Source organism: Fringilla coelebs (genome assembly GCF_963513975.1).
Source record: "Fringilla coelebs genome assembly, chromosome: 25".
In the NCBI taxonomy this organism is placed as follows: domain Eukaryota; kingdom Metazoa; phylum Chordata; class Aves; order Passeriformes; family Fringillidae; genus Fringilla; species Fringilla coelebs.
In genome coordinates, this window is record NC_140051.1 from 6,667,841 (window position 1) to 6,687,443 (window position 19,603).

A 19,603-nucleotide genomic window follows, 5' to 3' on the forward strand; every position below is an offset into this window, starting at 1 on the left:
AACTCATCCTGGGCTCCTGCATCCCCAAAGCACTTCCAGGTGCCACAGGGAAGGCATTGCCAGGAGAAAATAGGAGTAAAAATACGAATAAAAAGAGCAATTTGTGCTCAGTGGTCCCTTTTGTCAGGAGCATGGATTTGCATGGCACAGCAGAGAATGAGCCCCGGGGCACAGTCCCTCCTCTCCCTCCCCAGTCCATTCAGGAATGCAGAGCACTCTCATATTTGGCACGGACTTGGTAGAGTCTCATTCAGCAGGCAGGGCTGGGCTCTCTTTCTAACTAAAGCTATAGCAACAAACCACTTCCTTTTTTACACTCCTAAAATTATCTGCCCACCTTTCCTCCCCCTGCAGCTCTCCCACCCTGCCCAGGCTCGGTGTCAGCCCCAGATGAGCCGTGTGTGGGAGGGCACTCGGGGACAGCCGCGCCTCAGGATCTGCTCCCAACCTGGGCACGATCTTTATCACCACAAACTCTTTCCACCAGCTGCTCCCAGCTGGGCCAGCACAGATCTGAAGGTGCAGAGCCAGGGGAACTGGCAGGAGGCTGCCCCAGAGCTTTCCTCAGAGCACAGGGAAAAGCCATGGCACAGAAGGGCTGGAAAGGATTAGCTCAGCTTTAGCGGGAAGTCCCATCCCACCAAGTTTCTCTCCTTGGAGATGCCAGATTGCTGAAGGGCTGTCATAAAGAGCCAGAGTTTCCATGGCCTATCACCTTCTCATCTCTCCCAGCTCAGGGAATGGAAAATGTTTGGGATGGCTCTGGCAGTGCCCCATCCCTGCCTCACACCAAGGTACAGGGAGAGGATCCATCCCCACACACAGCAGTGCTGGAGCTGAGCCTGCTCCTGCCCGGGAGGAAAGCACAACCAGGAGCCCAGCAGTCACCAGCACAGGGGCTGCAGGCTCTGCAGCACCTCCTGCTCAGGGACCAAAGCAGCCCCAGCTCCTCCACAGCCAGCCAGGGCCAAAGGAGAACGAGGCACTGAGTGCCCCGTGCCCAGCCAGGTGCCACATCCCCCACGAGCTGTGGGATGGGTGGATGCCCACGCTCAAAGGAGCTGCAGCCCTGGGCTGACCCCAGACACCCCAAAACCCTCCCTGACAGCCCTGCACCAGCACAGCGAGCTGGGGCAGCCCAGAGTGGCCCGAGACTCTGTCCCTGGGCACGGGGAGGTGCTGCCCCAGGGGCTGGGGGCACAGAGGGGTTCCCAGGCCCGTGCCCTACCTGTGTAGCCAGCCAGGGCAGCAGCAGGGATGACAGGCTTGTCCTTGTTCATGTCGGCCCGGTCCCGCACATAGTCCTTGAAGGTGCCCTTGGGCTTGTGGCTGGGCAGGGTGGCAGGGTAGTCCTCAGAGTCGAAGCTGTCGTAGGAGGGGACGCGCTGCAGGCTCTGGAAGGAGGACTGGCTGCTCCAGGACTGCGTCAGGCGGTCACAGCTGTCGTAGCTCTCTATGCTCTCGAAGGAGTCCTGGCCGCCCAGCTTACCTGGGGGAGGCACAGCAGGTGAGACAGGCCTGGCCAGCACAGGGCACTTCCCCTGGCCAGCACACAGTGCTTCCCCTGGCCAGCACAGAGTGCTCCACCTGGCCAGCACACAGTGCTCCACCTGGCCAGCACAGAGTGCTCCACCTGGCCAGCACACAGTGCTCCACCTGGCCAGCACACAGTGCTTCACCTGGCCAGCACACAGTGCTTCACCTGGCCATCACAGAGTGCTCCACCTGGCCAGCACACAGTGCTTCACCTGGCCAGCACAGAGTGCTCCACCTGGCCAGTGCAGAGTGCTTCCCCTGGCCAGCACAGAGTGCTCCACCTGGCCAGTGCAGAGTGCATCCCCTGGCCAGCACAGAGTGCTCCACCTGGCCAGTGCAGAGTGCTCCACCTGGCCAGTGCAGAGTGCTCCACCTGGCCAGCACAGAGTGCTCCACCTGGCCAGTGCAGAGTGCTCCACCTGGCCAGTGCAGAGTGCATCCCCTGGCCAGCACAGAGTGCTCCACCTGGCCAGCACAGAGTGCTCCACCTGGCCAGCACAGGGCACTTCCCCTGGCCAGTGCAGAGTGCTCCACCTGGCCAGCACAGAGTGCTCCACCTGGCCAGCACAGAGTGCTCCACCTGGCCAGCACAGAGTGCTCCACCTGGCCAGCACAGAGTGCTCCTCCTGGCCAGCACAGAGTGCTCCACCTGGCCAGCACAGAGTGCTCCACCTGGCCAGCACAGAGTGCTTCACCTGGCCAGCACAGAGTGCTCCATCGGACCAGCACAGAGTGCTCCACCTGGCCAGCACAGAGTGCTCCACCTGGCCAGCACAGAGTGCTCCACCTGGCCAGCACAGAGTGCTCCACCTGGCCAGCACAGAGTGCTCCACCTGGCCAGCACAGAGTGCTCCACCTGGCCAGCACAGAGTGCTCCACCTGGCCAGCACAGAGTGCTTCCCCTGGCCAGCACAGAGTGCTCCACCTGGCCAGCACAGAGTGCTCCACCTGGCCAGCACAGAGTGCTCCACCTGGCCAGTGCAGAGTGCTTCCCCTGGCCAGCACAGGGCACTTCCCCTCGCCAGTGCAGAGTGCTTCCCCTGGCAAGCACAGCCCAGAGCTGCAATATTTTCACCTTTGCCATCCAGAGCAGGGCTGAACCCTGGAAAACTTCAGGCAGAAGAGCAAGGCAGAGAGAGACAGGGGAAAAACACAAATCTGGCCTCTCTATCCAAGACTGGTGCCTGGCTGACTTAGAAGGCAATTTCAAACACAGTCCAAAAGGCAATTTCAGACACAAAAATCACTTTAGATCCTCAAAGCTGAGCTCAGGAGCCTAAACATGGGCACTCCAGCACCTCTTCATTCAGAAGGTGGGCAGGCCCTGGCACAGGGTGCCCAGAGCAGCTGGGGCTGTCCCTGCATCCCTGGCAGTGTCCAAGGCCAAGTTGGACAGGGCTTGGAGCAGCCTGGGACAGTGGAAGGTGTCCCTGCCATGGCAGGAGGTGAAACCAGCTTTAAGGTCCCTCCCAAGTCAAACCTTTCCATGATTCTGTGATTTCAGTGATTCTCTTGCTGCTGAAGGGTATTGGAAGTCTCCAATAAATCCCCACTACGTCTGCCAGCCCAGTTCAAACACTGCTCAGGCACACCCAGCTCCTTGAATTTGGATGTTTCTCCCCAAATTACACAGCAGCCTTTTGCTGCCATCTGTTCCAGCCAGCCCCAAATCCCCAGCCAGCAGCAGGTTTGCTGGAGGAGCAGAGCCAATGGCTGAGAGCTCCAACAGCTTTTTCCAGCTCTGGTAAGGTGAGCACAGCTGGTTTGTGTCAAAGTCACTCTCTGGGGTATTTTTAGTCAAAGCCAGAACATGAGAGGCCAGATCCTCAGCAGTGCTGATTTACACCCCCCAGAGCCAGCCCTGTACTGAAACAGAGCTAAAAAAGGCCCCAAAGAACAAACTGAAATTGCAGCCTCTGATCTCCCTACTCTACTGATTGCTCAACATCTTTCCTGACAAGCTAACAGGATCATTCAAGTTCACTAATTTCCCAAACCCAGCTAAAAACAGCTGCTGGGATTGTGCAAGAGCTCCTGGAGAAATTTCCATTGGCAGAGCTACCCACAGCCTGGGCCCAGAGAGCAAATCCCAGGGGACAGGGAACGTGGAAGGGCGCTGGCACACGCCCCCAAATATTTGTTGTGTTGTAGTTTGAAGAGCACTTGCTGTGAAAAGCCTCAACTACTGCAGGGCCTGCCCTGATTGCTGGCCTGGAGTCATTGGGAGCTGGGATCCATTGGCTTCATTCTGCTGGGACAGCCCTGTTCCAAACTCTTTTCTGTTTTCTTTTTGTTTTTGGAGGATTTTCACGCTCCAATCCCTCCCTGAATCCTGCTAAGGAGAACACAACGCTGCGGTGTCCGTACATTAATTGGCATAACCAATTCCCTGAGCAGTCCTGCAGCACAGGCTCATTTAGAGAAGGAATTAAAACCTGACAGAGATGTGATTTGTGTCAATCCATTGAAAATTCACCTAAATTCCACCTAGCTGGAACAATCACGCCCTGCACTTACTCAGGACCAGCCTAAATTGAGTTTGGCAGCTCCGCTTCTCAACCAGCCGCCCTCGCTGACAGGGCAGAGAGGAACAACTCCCGTGGGACCCCAAAATTTCCTCCTAAAGGCCCCACAGAAGGCCTGGGAAAGGCCCCACAGTGTCTGGAAAACCTTCACCCTGAGGTGATGCTGAAGGGTTTGACTTTGTGTCAGACTAACCTTGTAAGACAGTGCAAGGTAAAGAGGGACATAAATATAAATTAACTGGGCTCTGCTTTATATTAAGGCTTTTCCCCAGCCCTGGGAGGATTTGTGTCCCCCAAAGGCCCTTCCATGGCTGAAAGGCAGCACTGGTGTGAGCACAGCCTCTTGCAACCAGCGTTCAAGCCTTTGCTAACAGCAGCAGCCAGGCTCTCTGTTTCCTCCCCTGAAACCATTTTTAGGTTTGCCACTGAGAACAGGCTCAAGGTGGAGTTGCAAAAGCCTTCCTGAGCCATTGCACTGTGAGAATGATGAAATCACCTGTGTTAAAGAAAAGGTCAAGAAAAGGCAAAGACCTTGCTGAAATTCAGGCAGAAAAACAACCCCAAAAAGAGAAGTTTCCCCAAAATTTAAAGTTTCCCCTGCTGCCCTTCTGGCTCAGGTCACCTCTCTCAGAAGGAGAGGCAAGAGCACGAATAACAAGTACCCTGTAATGAGCTCTCCCAGCCTGGAAATAGAGTGAGGAAGTTCAAATGAGCTGCACGTGCCATGCAGCCTGAAAAGCAGCTCTGGCTTTGCTGGGAAGGCAGCTCATCCTCAGCTCTCTGGATAAATGGGTTTGACTGCTGCACATCAAACCTGGCTCACAGCACCACGTCCCTGTAACGAATTCTGGGGCTGAGGACACCTGGATTCCATTTCAGGGCACGGCAGGCAGGTCACATCCCTTCCCTGTGCCTCAGGTTCCCTACCTGGAATCTGGAGATAATGATCCCACTTGTGAGGCACTTTGAGTTCCATGGATTCAGCTTTTTGCTTTGAAGGAGGCAGAGCCACATCCCCAGCCTGGCATCACTGATGTGATCACAAAGCAATCAGACACGTGGGCCCCACGTGTTCCCAGTCTCACAACATTAATTGGGAAGGAATTTGGGCTCAGATCCTCCAAAGTGTTCAGGTGTTTAAATCCCACCACCTCAAAGAGGAATCATGTACCTACAACTCTTTGGGGAGCAGCATTTGGGGGGTCCTTAGCTCTGCTGCTGCCCCAGCCCCTGACATCTGCACCTCATAACCAAGCTCAGGAATTGGCTGCAGCAGAGCATTTCAGACAAGCAGCCATCAAATCCCTGGACATAATGGACAAAGACTTTGGATCATAAAGTGCAAAACTCTTCAGAGCCTTCAACGGCAATTCCCGATGAGAACTTGTGAAGAATTTGTGGGGCTTTGCCTGGGCTCCTAAAAATGGAATTTCTACAAGCACCCAGCAGTTTGTCCTCCCTGGCAACATGAAAGCTCAGTTCAATTTCACTCAGATTCAACACTGAAGCACAGCACCAGACACATGCCCTTGCTGCAGAGGATGTAAAACAGGCAGCAAGGAGAGGAAAGAAAGCCCTTCCTCGAGGTTTCCCTGGGCAGGGAGGGCTCAGAGCCACCAGGGAAGCCAGCAGTGCTGGGAGAGGGCTGTGTCAGCACTGCAGTGCTCCTAGGGCCATGCCCTCGGCAGGGAGGGTGAGAACAGCAGGAATCCAAGCCAGCCCCTGTTGGACAATCCCCTTTTCTAGAACTTTCATCGTTCTATTTCCCCAAAGTATCTAGTCTTATTTACAAAGCCATCCTTTAAAACTCTTTTTCTTGTTCCGTTTTATAGGAGTGTGCCTTTGTTGATGGAATGACAAAACTATCCTTTGTCCCCTCCAAAAGGAAAGAAGCCCAGAAGTTTCTCTTCTCCATTAGGTGAAAAAGCCACCTCATGGGCCGTGGGGACTTCACCTCAAACTTAAGGATAGCCAATTGGACAGGAGCCAAAAAGTCCTGCCTGAGCAATTAAAGGAGAAAAAGGAGTGAACAAAGAAACTAATCACTTTTGTGGGGGGTTTTACCAGGAGCAAGAACATCTGGCACCTGGCTCGGTTTTTCTCTGTTTGTTATTTTGCCATTTATTAAACCTTTTTGTTTCCAACACTGGAACAGAAGCCATCCTGCTGATTTTATGCCTCCAAAGGTAGCTGAGCTATCTTGGGTGTGATATAGACCTCTGAGAGCTTATTAGACCTGGCTCAAAGAAGTTCCTCTATCACGATTTCTCTCTCAACAATATCTGTCTGTTCCATGGCATTTCTAACTCAGCATTTCTGATCTCCCAGTTTCCCTACAAACACATCCCGTGTAAACCTCCTGTTAAACCCAGAAAACTCTCTCCAAGTTCATTTCCCAGGTTTAAGCCCAGCTTTACCTCGGCTGGCACGGCCCATGCACATGTTGTCTGGAGTCACCACCTCCTGCTTGATGGAGAAGAAGTCGTTGTGCAGCGGGTCCTGGGCGGGCTCGCGCAGCAGCACCGAGGGGTACTCGCTCTCGTACTTGAGGGACAGCAGCTCCTCCGAGCTGATGGGGTGCAGGGTCTGGTAGGACTCGGTGATGAAGCTGGGCTCCGAGAACTCGGACGGGGGCACGCACTGCGCGTGCTCGATGCCGTAACCTGGGGACACAGCACGAGTCAGAGCCCGCCCCGGGGACACAGAGCATCCCCCAGCCCTCCCTTGGGTGCTGCTTGGGGACAACAGCTCCAGACATCCCTCAGCCCTCCCTTGGGTGCTGCTTGGGGACACAGCTCCAGACATCCCTGACCCCTCCCTTGGGCACTGCTTGGGGACACAGCTCCAGACATCCCCCAGCCCTCCCTTGGGTGCTGCTTGGGGACACAGCTCCAGACATCCCTCAGCCCTCCCTTGGGCACTGCTTGGGGAGAGGGCTCCCGACATCCCTCAGCCCTCCCTTGGGTGCTGCTTGGGGACACAGCTCCAGACATCCCTGACCTCCTCCCTTGGGCACTGCTTGGGGACACAGCTCCAGACATCCCTGACCCCCTCCCTTGGGCACTGCTTGGGGACAACAGCTCCAGACACCCCTCACCCCTCCCTTGGGCACTGCTTGGGGACACAGCTCCAGACATCCCTGACCCCCTCCCTTGGGCACTGCTTGGGGACACAGCTCCAGACATCCCTGACCCCTCCCTTGGGCACTGCTTGGGGAGATGGCTCCAGATGCTACAGAGATGGGGCCTCAAAATGCAGCAATTTAGCAAAAAAAGACACCCCCAAGCATCCTCAATGTGCTTTGCTCCAAACTCCTCCCAGGGCAGCTGCCAGAAGGAAAAAGCTGGAAAATCTTGGCGATGGATCTTACCCTGTTGCTCTGCAGAGGAGCTACAGGGTCAAAATGTTTCATTACTGGTTGGGAAAATCCTTGCACAGCCACCTCTCCCCATGCCAGAGCCCAGAATCCCAATCCACAGAGTTGTGGAGTCCCAGAAGGTTTTGGATTGGAAGGGAACTTAAAGCTCATCCAGTCCCACCCCTGCCATGGCAGGGACATCTTCCACTACCCCGTTGCTCCAAGCCTTGTCCAGCCTGGCCTGGGACAATTCCAGGGATGGAGAGTGCACCCCCTCTCTGGGCAGCCTGTGCCAGGGCCTCCCCACCCTCACAGTGAAGGATTTCTTCCTCACACTTCATCTAAATCTCTCCTCTTCAGGTCAGTTAGGCTTTTTGCTGGTTCATGAACTATCTCCCAGATTTCCAATGCCCTTAAAGGACATCTCCAAAGCAATGGCAATGGGAGGTGCAGGAGTGCAGGTGGAGACTCATCCCTTTCCTTGCTAGGCTCCTCCCTGGCAATCCAGAGTTCAGCCTTTCCCCCCATTCCCTCCTTTTTTTAACAGGTTTTTTACAATTCCCAATACTCAGGTGTGCTGAGGCTGCTTTCAAAATCTGCTGAGCTACAGCTTCAAACAAATAGTGCTTGAAGAAACCAGATGTTGGCACACAAGGCAGCCACCAAAAAGTCCAGGAGGCTTCCAAACCAACCCTACACCCTTGGAAACACGAGATCCCCCTTTGCAGGGTGCAGTCCTGCTGTGGTGAGGACAAACCTCTGCTCAAAGTGCTTCCAGGCATGGTAATGGTGATAATGGACACTGCTAATTGAGACTTACTAATGAAGTAGTCTGAGGTGTAGCGGGACTCGGGGTACGTGGTGCTCACTCCGTTTGCTGGGTACGGTTTCACCTCCTCTGCAAAGAGGAAAGGAAGGAAATGTCACCAGTGGAAGGCACACAGAGCTGTGCAACTCTTGCTGTGACACAGAGAGCCCTGAACTTCCCAAAATCTCCTCAGGTTAAACTGGGACGTTCTGAGCAACAGAAATGAATCCAGAGCTGAAATCCCACAGGAAGCTGGGGCACGTGGGGTCCTTTGGGAATTCCTGCTGCAGGTATGGCTGAGCTTAAACAAAAACCAACCCAACCCAAACAGCAACAGCGCTCTCAGCCAGGGCCCAGGAGGCTCTGAGCTCCCAGCTGCAGCATTTCCTTGCTTGCCTCAGGCTTTGTCACCTCTCCTTCTCCTGGGGGTTGCTGAGCACACTTCCATGTGTGAGCTCCTGGAAAAACTCCCCAGACAAGGACAGTTGTTTTCCTGGAAAAGCCCTATTTTTAGACCAGCAGTAGGTGTGTATGAGGGAGTGGGTGAGCCATCCCAAAGCCAGCTCCTCTATCCCCAAATCTGTGAATTCCCAGCCTGTGCAGCACCTGATGCAGGCAGAAGATTCCATGTCCCAAACTGCTTTGTTCACTGTCCCTGACCCCACTCCTGACATAGACTCCTCCATGTATATGTGGTCAAAATGCCAAATTTCAGCTTTCCATAGGCATGACTCACTGGGAGAGAGCATGGAGCACATCAAGGCATGGATTCCCTGCTTCCTGTGGCTTTTTCCAAGCACTTTGCTCCTCCTGGGCTGTGCTGAATTTGCTTTCCCATGTAAAAGCCACCCTGCCCCTACTCTGGGCAGTTTCTCCATGGACACCTGACTCATTCCAGTGTGGCATTCTGAGCAGGGATACTGGGATGGGGATTTTCTTTCCTTTAACCAAAGCAAGGCCCCTGGCAGCTCTGGGCTGGGTTTGTTTCTGCCCCAGCTCTGGAGAGCCGAGCACAGATAACGCACGTTCGCCTGTCAGGAGCCTAAATTTGGCCCTCTCCCCTGGGGATTGCAGGCTGGAAAATATTCCCTAACAAAAGGAGAGGTTGTGCAAACACAGAGGACTAATGAGAAATGCTCTGTTCCTCTCTCCACAGTGTCTGCCAAGGGGCAGGGGGTGACCACAGAGCAGGGGAGAACCTTTGGCTGAGCTGAGAGTCAAGTGCAGGGCACTGCTGACTGCTGGTAACTGAGGAGGTTATTTTAGGAAGAATTATGGAAAAGTGAGCCTGAAAATACCCAAATCCATGCAGGGAAAAGGCAGCCATGAGCTGTTTTTAAAGCCTGAGCAGCCTGTGGTACGTGAGTCACGCAGTGCTCAAGGGGGACAGTGTCAGCTCAGGGGACAGCGGGGTCACAGCCTGTCCCAGCACGACCCCGGGCCAGCAGCACAGGTAAAGCCAGGCACTTCAGGGTTAACAACCACTCCCAGCACCAACACCCCCAGTGATGATGGTGGGGAGGATGGAGAGACAAGCTGGAGCCCTGGCTGTGCCTGGAGACTCCTGGATCTCTTCCCATGTCACATCCAGGTGCAGAGGGAGAGCCCCAGCTCCTCCTGAGTGGGCAGAGACGTGGCAGGGACAGGGACAGGGACAGGGACAGGGACAGCTCTGTTCTGTCTCTACAGCTCCAGCCCAGCTCTGGTCAGGGCTGGAGATGGGCCCCAGCACTTACAGGGAACAGAAACCAGTCCTGGGGGGAAGCTGGTTATTTCTTGGGAGCTCTTTGTCACCCACAAATACCTCACTGGAAATGTGTTCAGAGCCCACCAGAGGAGCAAGGGTCCTGCTTGTACAAGAGTGACAAAGTCCCCAGTGAAACCAACCAGGCAACAGAGATTTCTGGGTTCCAAGGGCAACACCAACAGTGTGAAGACACAGAAATTCAGCTTTATTCATTTTCAGCCTTTCAGAAGAAGACTTGCAGCAGGCACAAAGATTTTCAGCTTCTTTGAAAAACTCCTCCCTGTCTCAGGCCTTTGTACCACCAATTCAGTGTCTGAATACCCCTGTGTGTCAGTGCTGTCTGAAATTATGATTCCCCTCTGCCATAAATTTACAGCATCAAGTCCATCTCTGTGTGTGGGGAATCTGCAGGAAGGAGGTGCAAACCCAGCCCTGGTGCCTCAGTCAGTACCTGCAGCACATCCCACCCTCTCCAGTGGGCAAAAAATCTCAGAATTACAGAATCCTAGCAGGGTTGGGTTGGAAAGGACCTTGAAGACCTGCCAGCCATAGGCAGGGACAGCAGGGAAGAAGGGCTGTGGGAAGGTGCAAGCAATGGCTCAATGCAAGGAGAAATTGGGCTGACCACAAGGTTTGGCTTTGTTTGGTTAAACTGCTCGGTGTTGATCCAAGCACTCCATGAGAAATATGCAAAACAAAAGGGACAGACCAGATTTAGAGCCCAAGAGAGGAAAACAGCCTGGCCTGCCCCGAGCCCGGGAAGGGCCATGTTTACCTTCTGCAAACCACAGGTAGCAGTAAAATTAGTAATGGGCAATTAACATCCATTTGTCAATGGTTTCCTGGAAGGAATAACTGTGCTCCCCCTCCTCTTCCTGCCACCAGGGTCAGTAGGACAGCACAGGGGACATTCCAGGAAAGCAAATAGCTCTGCAGAGAAGGGAGCTGGAAAAAGAGCCCAGGTGTGCTGCAGCTCCTGCTTGTGGCTCAGGTAGAGGTGCTCAGCTCCTCACCTGCTCCACAGAAACCATCCCAGTGCTCCTGGGCATCCAGACACAGAAAATCAACACCCTAAATTGAAGTGTGTGTCCCCAGTCACTGAAAGTTAGTGCCCTTGGATGCTGTCATGCAGGGTATGGCACAGATGGCTTCTCCTCCCAGAAATGCTGGGTTTGGGGACATGGAACAGCCTGTTTTGGGACATGGAACAAAGCAAAGCAGCTTCCAATCGCCATTGGGAAATTCGAGCAGAATTTTGGCTGTATTCCTGTACCCAGTTCCAGTGGAGGAAATAGTAAAATTCACAACAGGAGCTGAACAGGCTGACGAAAAATGCTTTGGAAAATCCCACCATGGATTCCAGGCAGGCACAGTGTTCCTGCCCACTGGGGATCCCTGCTAAGCAGCTGGCACAAACACTCTGCCTCTTTGAGGCACTGCCAGGATGCGCCTTGCCCCTGCCGTTGGGATGCCCATTTGGAATCCTGCTGAAAAGCTGGACTTTGGAAGATGTTTTTCCTGGGATTAAAGCTCAAGGTGAACATCTCCTGGTCCATGGAAAGCCCCAGAACCAGGCTGGCAGGGATGCTGTGAATTGTTCACTGGGACACCCCAGGACTGACCTTTCTGCAGGATCTCCAGGTGCTCCCAAAGGATATCTCCCACAAAGTCAGGTGCCAGCTCCAGGAAGCACTCCTTGCCCAGGGCACAGAGGGCAGCTCCATTCATGCAGAACTTCTGGAAATCCACTTCCTTCAGGCTGAACTCGTTCACTGCCCACATCACCCAGTCCCGCACGTGCGTCTCCGTCCACTGCTGGGGGTCTGCAGAGGGATGCAGCCGTGAGCACCCACAGGCAGTGTTCCCAGGCAAACAGGACACAGACAGGGCTGCAGCTGCCCTGCACTGGCACAGCCTCATCCCTGGAGACTGGCAGCCCACTGGCACCAGGCTGTGAGGAACACCATGCCCAGCCTGGATCAGCCTTAATGGGGACACATGTCATCCAAGGAATAAACTTTGGATTTGTTTGGGATTTCTAAAAATCCCATCACTTCTCTGACCCCCTTCTCCCACCCATTTCTCTAATTTTCTTAGTTTCTCTCTGTCACCAGCCTCTGGTGAAGGGTTCCTGCTGCTTCTTTCTTTAGTGGAGATGACTCATCCACATTTTTCCAGCTGAAGCTTCCAAGAAGCTTCAGGTGGTATCTGAAAGGCAACACCACCTGAGGAGAACCAGTAGGGGAGATGGCAGACAGTGAATTCTGGGCAGCCTGGAAGGAGGACACAACCCCTGAGGGCACTGTTGTCGTTCACAGGAAGCCAAGTCTTACCTTTGGGAATTCCCAGCCGCTGCTGCTCCTTGGCAAAGCCGCTGAACGTGGCTTTCAGTGCCTGGGACATCATTTCTTTGCTGCTGGGCGTTAGTAAAGGCACATCTGCACATTCCATGTCTGAAAGAAGCAGGAGAGAAACACAGCCATGAGGACACGGGGCTTGGAAAGGTGTCAGGGAATGCCAGCCAGGTGCACAGGGTGTCCCCACACTTCTGGAATGTGTTATCAAGGCCTTTCCAGACAGCCTGCTGGGCTTCAGCATTCCAGGTGTGTCTGGAGCCTGGGAAATGGCTCAGCAGCTCCAGGCACTGAGGAAGGCAAAGAGTCCCACACCATGGTGTGCAAGAAAGAGGGAGAAAAGCATCCCTGAATTGCCACTCTGTCATCTGCAAGAAAAGCAAGGAGAAAATTAAAGAATACTAGAAAATTCTTTATCCTAGGAAATTCTTCCCTGTGGGGGTGGGGAGGCCCTGGCACAGAGAGGCTGTGGCTGCCCCTTCTCTGGAAGGGTCCAAGGCGGGCTTGGAACAGCCTGGGATAGTGAAGGTGTCTCTGCCCAAGGCAGGAGGTGGAATGGGATGGGCTTTAAGGTCCCTTCCATTCCAAACCATTCATGATTCTAAGAGTCCATGAAAAAGCAAGCTGATAGCAGGCTGAGACAGGATGGAGGAGTGGCAGAATACCCATTTGAGGGGGGAAGGGAAACAAAGAGCTGGAAAATCCCACATTAGCCCAGAGTTACGTCATGCACATCCATAGCACGGAGCCAGGGTGAGTCATGGCCAACGCTGCCATCCCATGGGACAGCGGGGCCAAGCCGAGAGCCAGGCCTGGAGTCAGTCCTGACAAGGACCAAACCTCTTCCTTTCCTTTTTTAAATCCCTTTTTCTAATTTATTTGGAAGGAGATGAAGCTTTGTAGCCAAAGAGTCTCACAATAAAAGCAACCATTTGAGGCAAAATATCTGAATAGAGGTTTGGCTCTTTTTCCCGTACTTTCAGTATTCCTGAAAAACATCTTTGATGGAGAAGGAAAGTCTTGAACAACCACCACCCCAAAAACTGCCCTTGGTCAGCAGAGATGGAAATCTTCCACCTGAGGCTGGTTTAGCTCTGCAGCCGAGTGGAAATTTTCCATGAAAACTCAGTGGAAAAATGACACCACGGGCAAAGTCTTTGGTGTTCTCATGAATATCTGGACGCCGACATTGAAAATCAAAAATTCTGTGTCTTGTGGAAACTCAACCACCACAGTTTTCCATTGCTCCAAGTTCACTAAACTCCTGATTGAATGAACCTTTACACCTGCAAAAAGCTGCTGAGGGCCTGTTCCAGGCAGTGTTGGTGTATTCCTGATAAAACACAGAGTCAGGGATGGAAGCAGCGCTGCAGCCACTGGGAAGAGGCGGCTCAGCTGCCCAGTCTGGAACTCCTGCTCCACTCAGCTCCTCCCCAGCCAAACTCATGGGCATCATTTAAAGGCCAAACAACCCAACACAGGGTCTTTTTCCTAGAAGGAATCTGGGGGTTGGGTCAACAGAATTCCATGGTAATGGTGGAGTCATCACCCCTGGAAATGTTTAAAAAACCTGTGGATGTGGATGTGGCTCTTGGAGACATGGGTTGGTGGTCACCTGGCAGTGCTGGGGAATGGTTGGACCCCATGATCTTGGAAGGCTTTTCCAACCTAAACAATCCTGTTTTTCCATGGATAAACCTCCACATGCAGCTCTGTAGCACAGGGTGAGGGTGACAATGCTGCAAAGCATCCCCAGATCATCCGCTGGATGCTCCTGACACAATTCCACTGCCAAGCCAAACAGAGCAACTTCTCTGTCCTCACTTCTGCACCTTCCACCTCTCAGCCCCAGCACATGCACATCCTCCAGCCAAGTCCCCAAGGCTCTCAAGAAATGATTTGCAGACTCTTGGCTCAGGTAGGAGCAGTGAAATTCCCGACGTGGAGTCTCTCAGGTCACAATTCCTGCCCTCAGCCCAGCACACAGGATTGCCTCCACAGTGGCAGGATCAGGAGCTTTGAAAGCAAATCCCACATCCACAGGCTATTTGGCAAATTACACTTCATTATTTACTGGATTTGGCTGGAGAGGGCACAGAAAATGAGCAGCCACCATCGCTATCTCTGTTCCCCATCTGCTGCTTGAGATAACACTGGGAGAAAGTGGCTCGGTGCCCCTTTCCCTTCATCCTCAAGTTACACTTGAATGCTCTGCTCTCCCTGCTCTGTGGTCACAGGGACCACCCAGGAATCTGCTCCCTCCGCCTGCCTCAACAGCAGCTCCTGCCTGCCCTGGGAAGATGAGTCAGAGCCAGGCTGAGAAAACGGTTCTAACCCCAACTTTAACACTGAATCACCATGAAAACCTGCGTGGAGGTGAGCTCCTCAGGCCAGACACTGAGAGCAGGGTGAAAAATGGTATTTTTGTCTCTGCAATAGCAAGGGCCCATCCCTGATCCTGCTGTTTGGTCGTGCAGGATCCATGGGTTGGCTTTGCACAAACCCAGCAAATCAATTTTTCAGTAGCGGGAGGATAAGATTTCGGTTTAGGAAGGTGAATGCTGAGCTCTGCACAAACAACCTGTCAAAACAGGGGAGACTTAAAAGTGATTCCCAGGGAGAGGTCACAGGGAAGCAAACAATCTGTTCCCAAATAAAAAAAAACCATGCCAGAGGACGGTTTCTATTTAAACACCCAAATCAACCCAAATGTGCATTTCAAGGCTTCTGCAAAATCTGTTGTGCTCGGCAGATTTAGGACTAAAACATCATCTGCTGTTTTCCCGCGAGGTCACAGCCACTTGTTTGAATTTCTGCTGAGGACAGAGCAGCCCCAAAGCCCTGAGCCTGCAGAAGCCTTGGGTGGCTCAGCAGTGTCCCAGAGCTGGGGAAAACTCACCCAGGGAAACCAAACGTGTGTGAAACTCTGCTGACGTGTTTGGGGAGAAGGCTGGGCTGGGTAGCTTGAGAAAGATGGGGTGGATGGACAGTTTTTACCCTAAATTCTGCTTCTGCTGCTTTGGAGGTACTGAATTTATTTAAATAATTCAGTATTTATTTTAAAACTGGGTGGTTTCTGTGCAGGGAGCATGGTGGGCTTCACCCAGCTCTGTGCTGGGCCAGGACTCAGACTCAGCGATCCCTGTGAATCCCTTGCAACCTGGAATATCCTATAACTCTATGAACTTTGCTGCTGCAGGGAAATTCCTTCCCGTGGAGGCAAACCCAGCCCTGCAATGTCTTCCAGTGCTTCGCCTCCAGTCTGGGATGCCTAAAGGTCAGAGTTGAGCAGAATTTCAGGAACAAAAGCAACAAGCCCCGCTTAGCTGCCCTGGTATCAGCTTTCAGTGCCATCTGAAACCTGTTTGCAAGATTTTAATCAAGCCATGAACCAATAAAACCTCTCCTTTAGTGCTGCCCACGGAGTTCAGGGCTGTGTGCAGGAGCTGGGGTGGGAGCCAGCACCAGGCCCAGCTGTTCCACCTAAACCCAGTTTAGGAATGCTGGGGCTTTAATCCCAAAAGCAAGCTCAGCAGCAGGGGCCAGACTGGGATTTCTGCCTGGTTTTTATGAGCCCATCAAAGCCCCCAACACGGCTGCCACGTGCGCCCAGCTGTGGGGATGCCATGTCCTCGTCCTGTGCCGACAGAGCTGCCTTTGATTTCCCTCCTGGGAGAGCGGGCAGAGCTATGGTTTGATTTTTAAACTGTGCCAGGAGTTGCAGTCACCCTGGAGAGTTATGTCAGCAGCATCTGCAGAGCAGAGATGCAGGATTTGCCTCACATGGGGACAGCTTTTATCTGGCTGCAGCTTTCCAAGGCAAAGAGGGATCAGGAGGCTCCTTGGCTTCTCCAAACCAGGCTCCTTCAGCTCCCTGACATCCCTGGGGATGTGACTCTAAGGGACAAGAGGATAAAACACCCTGACATTGCCCTGGATGGGTTCTGTGCTAAGGGGGACCTGCCCAGACCCCCCAGCCAGGGGCACGTGGAGCCTGAGAGAAAACCAGGAGCAAAGAGGCCAAGATCACCAAGTTCATCTCCCAGCCAAATTCCCGCTCTGCTCCCACCAGGCCCTGCATGTGTAAACTATTTCCACACATCTGATCTTTTTAAAGGACTCGGATTTACAAACTTTAGGGATTTTGACCTTCAAATGCACAGAACTCCTCTGCATGCCAAGGCCATTTACAGCTGATTGCAGAAGGAAAATAAATGGCAGACAGGACAAAAAAAGGATGGGCCGAGCAGAGGGATGGGAGCAAAGTCATTTTTCAGCCCAGTTTCCACTCGGGGTCAGTGACTCCTCCAAGCTCCCCTCGGCCACTCACTCTTTTTTCCATCAGAGCCCCAGTGTGTCCCTGTGTGGGGTTTCACCCAGCAGCTGCTGGAAATGGATGTGGGGAGGGTCAGAGCAGAGCCACGTGACACCAGAGCACCTCCTGTCCCTGCCTGGATGGATGGCTGGATGGATGGATGGATGGATGGATGGATGGATGGATGGATGGATGGATGGATGGATGGAGGGAGGGATGGATGGATGGATGGATGGATGGATGGATGGATGGATGGATGGATGGATGGATGGATGGATGATGGATGGATGGATGGATGGATGGATGGATGGATGGATGGATGGATGGGTGGATGGATGATGGATGGATGGATGGATAGATAAAGGATGGATGGATGGATGGATGGATGGATGGATGGATGGATGGACGGACAGCAAGGGCAGGAGCCCGAGGTCTCCTCAGCCTCCCCTGCCCAGGCCTGGAGCACATGTATGCCATGGACAATCCAGGCCTTGTGTGGCTTGGCAGAGGCACAGGGATAAGGGGGAAAGGCTTGAAAATGAAACAGGGTAGATTTGATTTAGGTTTAGATTCAGATTATATTTAGATTTAGGTTTACATTTAGATTTAGATTAGATTTAGATTTAGATTTAGATTTTATTTCAGGAGGAAATTCTTCCCTGTGACGCTGGGCAGGCCCTGGCACAGGGTGCCCAGAGCAGCTGTGGCTGCCCCTGGATCCCTGGCAGTGCCCAAGCCAGGTTGGATGGGGCTTGGAGCAGCCTGGGACGTGGAAGGTGTCCCTGCCCATGGCAGGGGGTGGAATGAGATGAGCTTTAAGATCCCTTCCAACCCAAACCATTCCAGGATTCCATGATTAAATTAGGGGGGGAAATGCAGGTTAGTTTCAAACAAGATGCTTTGCATCCACGGCTCCTTGAATTCATGCCTGTGTCCCTCAGAAATCTCAATCCTTGAGCCCTGAGGCAGCTGAGATCCCCCTGGAGCCCCCATCCCATCCTGGAGCTGCCCACGCTCCAGGAGGTTCCCCCACTGCTGGGTGACAGTGGAGCAGCAGTTTCCCAGAGGGGTGGCAGGGGCTCACTCTCCCACCCCCCTCCCACGTGCCCACAGTGACTCTGTGGCCACCAAGCCCACGGTTCCCCCTCAGCCCACCCCGAGCTCATCTCCCTGAGCCCCTCTGGCCCAGCTTTCCCCAGGATCCAAAGCAGGGCAGAGCTGGAGCTGGGGGAAGCTGCAGGACAGATTTCCCAACGTCCCCCAGCTGGGAGGGTTCAGCAGCGCAGAACCTTTCTCAGGATCAGAGGAGGCTGAGGAGAGGGGGACTGGGAGCTGAGACCCTTCCCACGCTCCCCAGCGAGGCTGCCAGGCACTGTGGAGCCACCACGTCCCCACCACGTCCCCACCATGTCCCCACCACGTCCCCACCACGTCCCCATGTCCCCAGCTCAGGTTTCCAGCACCCCCAGGCACCTCCAGCCCCTCGGGCAGCTCTGCCTTTCCCTGGTGCCCCCCGCCCTGAGCAGGGACACCCGGGCAAACAACCCTGGCTGAGCCCCCTGTTATTTAGGCAGGATTAGGCAAAAATTTGTGTGCACTTTTGAACTGTTTTCACAAGCGTTGCCTCTCACTCCCACGCAGGAAGCAGGAGAGGAGCCGGCCTGTTCCAATTAGGGCTCCTCGGACCCGAAGGGCAGCGAGATTCCAGGGGGGGAAAGGGAAAGTGGGACAGAAAGCTGGAAAAAAGGGGCCAGAAGGAAATCTGGATGGGGAGCAGGGATAAGCACAGCAAGGGGTGTTTGCTGAGGCTGTGGGGATGGGATGGGATGGGAGCAGATGGGGGAGATTTGGGTCCCCTTCCTGCAGCTACGTGCCAGAGACTGGCCCTGCTTCCCTCTGCAAGGATGGCACAAAAGGTGCAGACATTTGCTATTTTAATTTAAAATAAATATATTTCTTAAACAAAAAAATAAAAAAGCGAAGAAAAATAAGTCTTTTTTTCCCCCTCCTTCAAGCAGTGAAAAATAAATACTGTGAGATGAAAGCTGGGCTTCAAGAGAAAAACAAGAGAGGAAACCGAAAGCCCACAGTGCTTAGCACTGCAGAAAGCCCAACAAAGCCGGCTTTTTTCTGGCCCTCAGCAGTTTTCTTAGGGAGATGTGGTGTGCCATGGGGGCCAGCTCTTCCCCTCAGAAATGGGCCTGAGCACTGTCCTCCCTGAATGCAGATAAAGGCATTTTGTCCCAGGTTTGGGCTCTCAGCACTTGCAGCACCAGAGGGGAAGGTTTGCCTGTGGGTGAGGTGTTGGGATGCTCTGCTCTGCCTCGGGTTTGGGGTTCAGCCCTGTGTGCCATGGACAGCCTGGCCTGGCAGAGACGTGTCCATGAGGAAAACTGGGCACAGAGTACCACCAGGTGAGGGAGGGCTGGTTTGGCTCTGGGGTCTGGCAGCTGTGAGGAGCCAGTCCCAGGAAAGGATTCTGCAGCCACCATCAGTCACAGCCCACCCTGCTCAGGCTCCAGCTCCTTCTCCTCCCTCACTCTCCCTGCTTTGTAACGTGGGTGTTGGTGGCAATCCTGGGAAAGCAGCATCCTTGAGAGTCCCAGGAGCTCGCAGGGGAGCAGCCTGGTGGGCAGCTCACTCTGTCCTTGGCTTTTGTGGAGAGAAGAGGGAATGAAGTGCTAGAGAAAGGCCAGGGCTGAAGCTGAGCTAAACCACAGCCCCTGAGTCAACACTCAGTGCCATTATGGGAAAGCTCCCCCAGCTCAGCAGGGCCAGGGCCCACAGCTCCTCTTCCTTCAGCAGCTCAGGGGCTTCCCTCAGCTGGGGATTCACCCCATCCTCCCCATTTCAGCTGCTGGAAGGAGCACAGATGGGTAAAGCAAACCCTGGGGAGATCCAGCCGCCTCTGAGGTTGGGGAACGTGGCCATGCTTTAACAGCACTTGTTGGAACCATCAG

The 19,603-nt window shown here is 53.7% G+C and overlaps 1 protein-coding gene across 3 annotated transcripts in view; it reads right to left on the reverse strand.

The window, feature by feature from the left end:
• The window catches only part of ETS1 (ETS proto-oncogene 1, transcription factor), an 81,452-nt gene that overhangs the window by 14,079 nt on the left and 47,770 nt on the right, over nucleotides 1–19,603 (reverse strand). For 2 of the 3 annotated variants that reach the window (XM_084221465.1, XM_084221467.1), the window contains 5 exons: nucleotides 12,308–12,427; nucleotides 11,597–11,797; nucleotides 8,240–8,317; nucleotides 6,479–6,724; nucleotides 1,229–1,489 (listed from right to left, as the gene is read on the reverse strand). In XM_084221465.1, the coding sequence (XP_084077591.1) occupies nucleotides 1,229–1,489; nucleotides 6,479–6,724; nucleotides 8,240–8,317; nucleotides 11,597–11,797; nucleotides 12,308–12,427 (906 nt within the window). The remainder of the gene's footprint in view (nucleotides 1–1,228; nucleotides 1,490–6,478; nucleotides 6,725–8,239; nucleotides 8,318–11,596; nucleotides 11,798–12,307; nucleotides 12,428–19,603) is intronic. The other variant, XM_084221466.1, reaches the window with a different exon arrangement.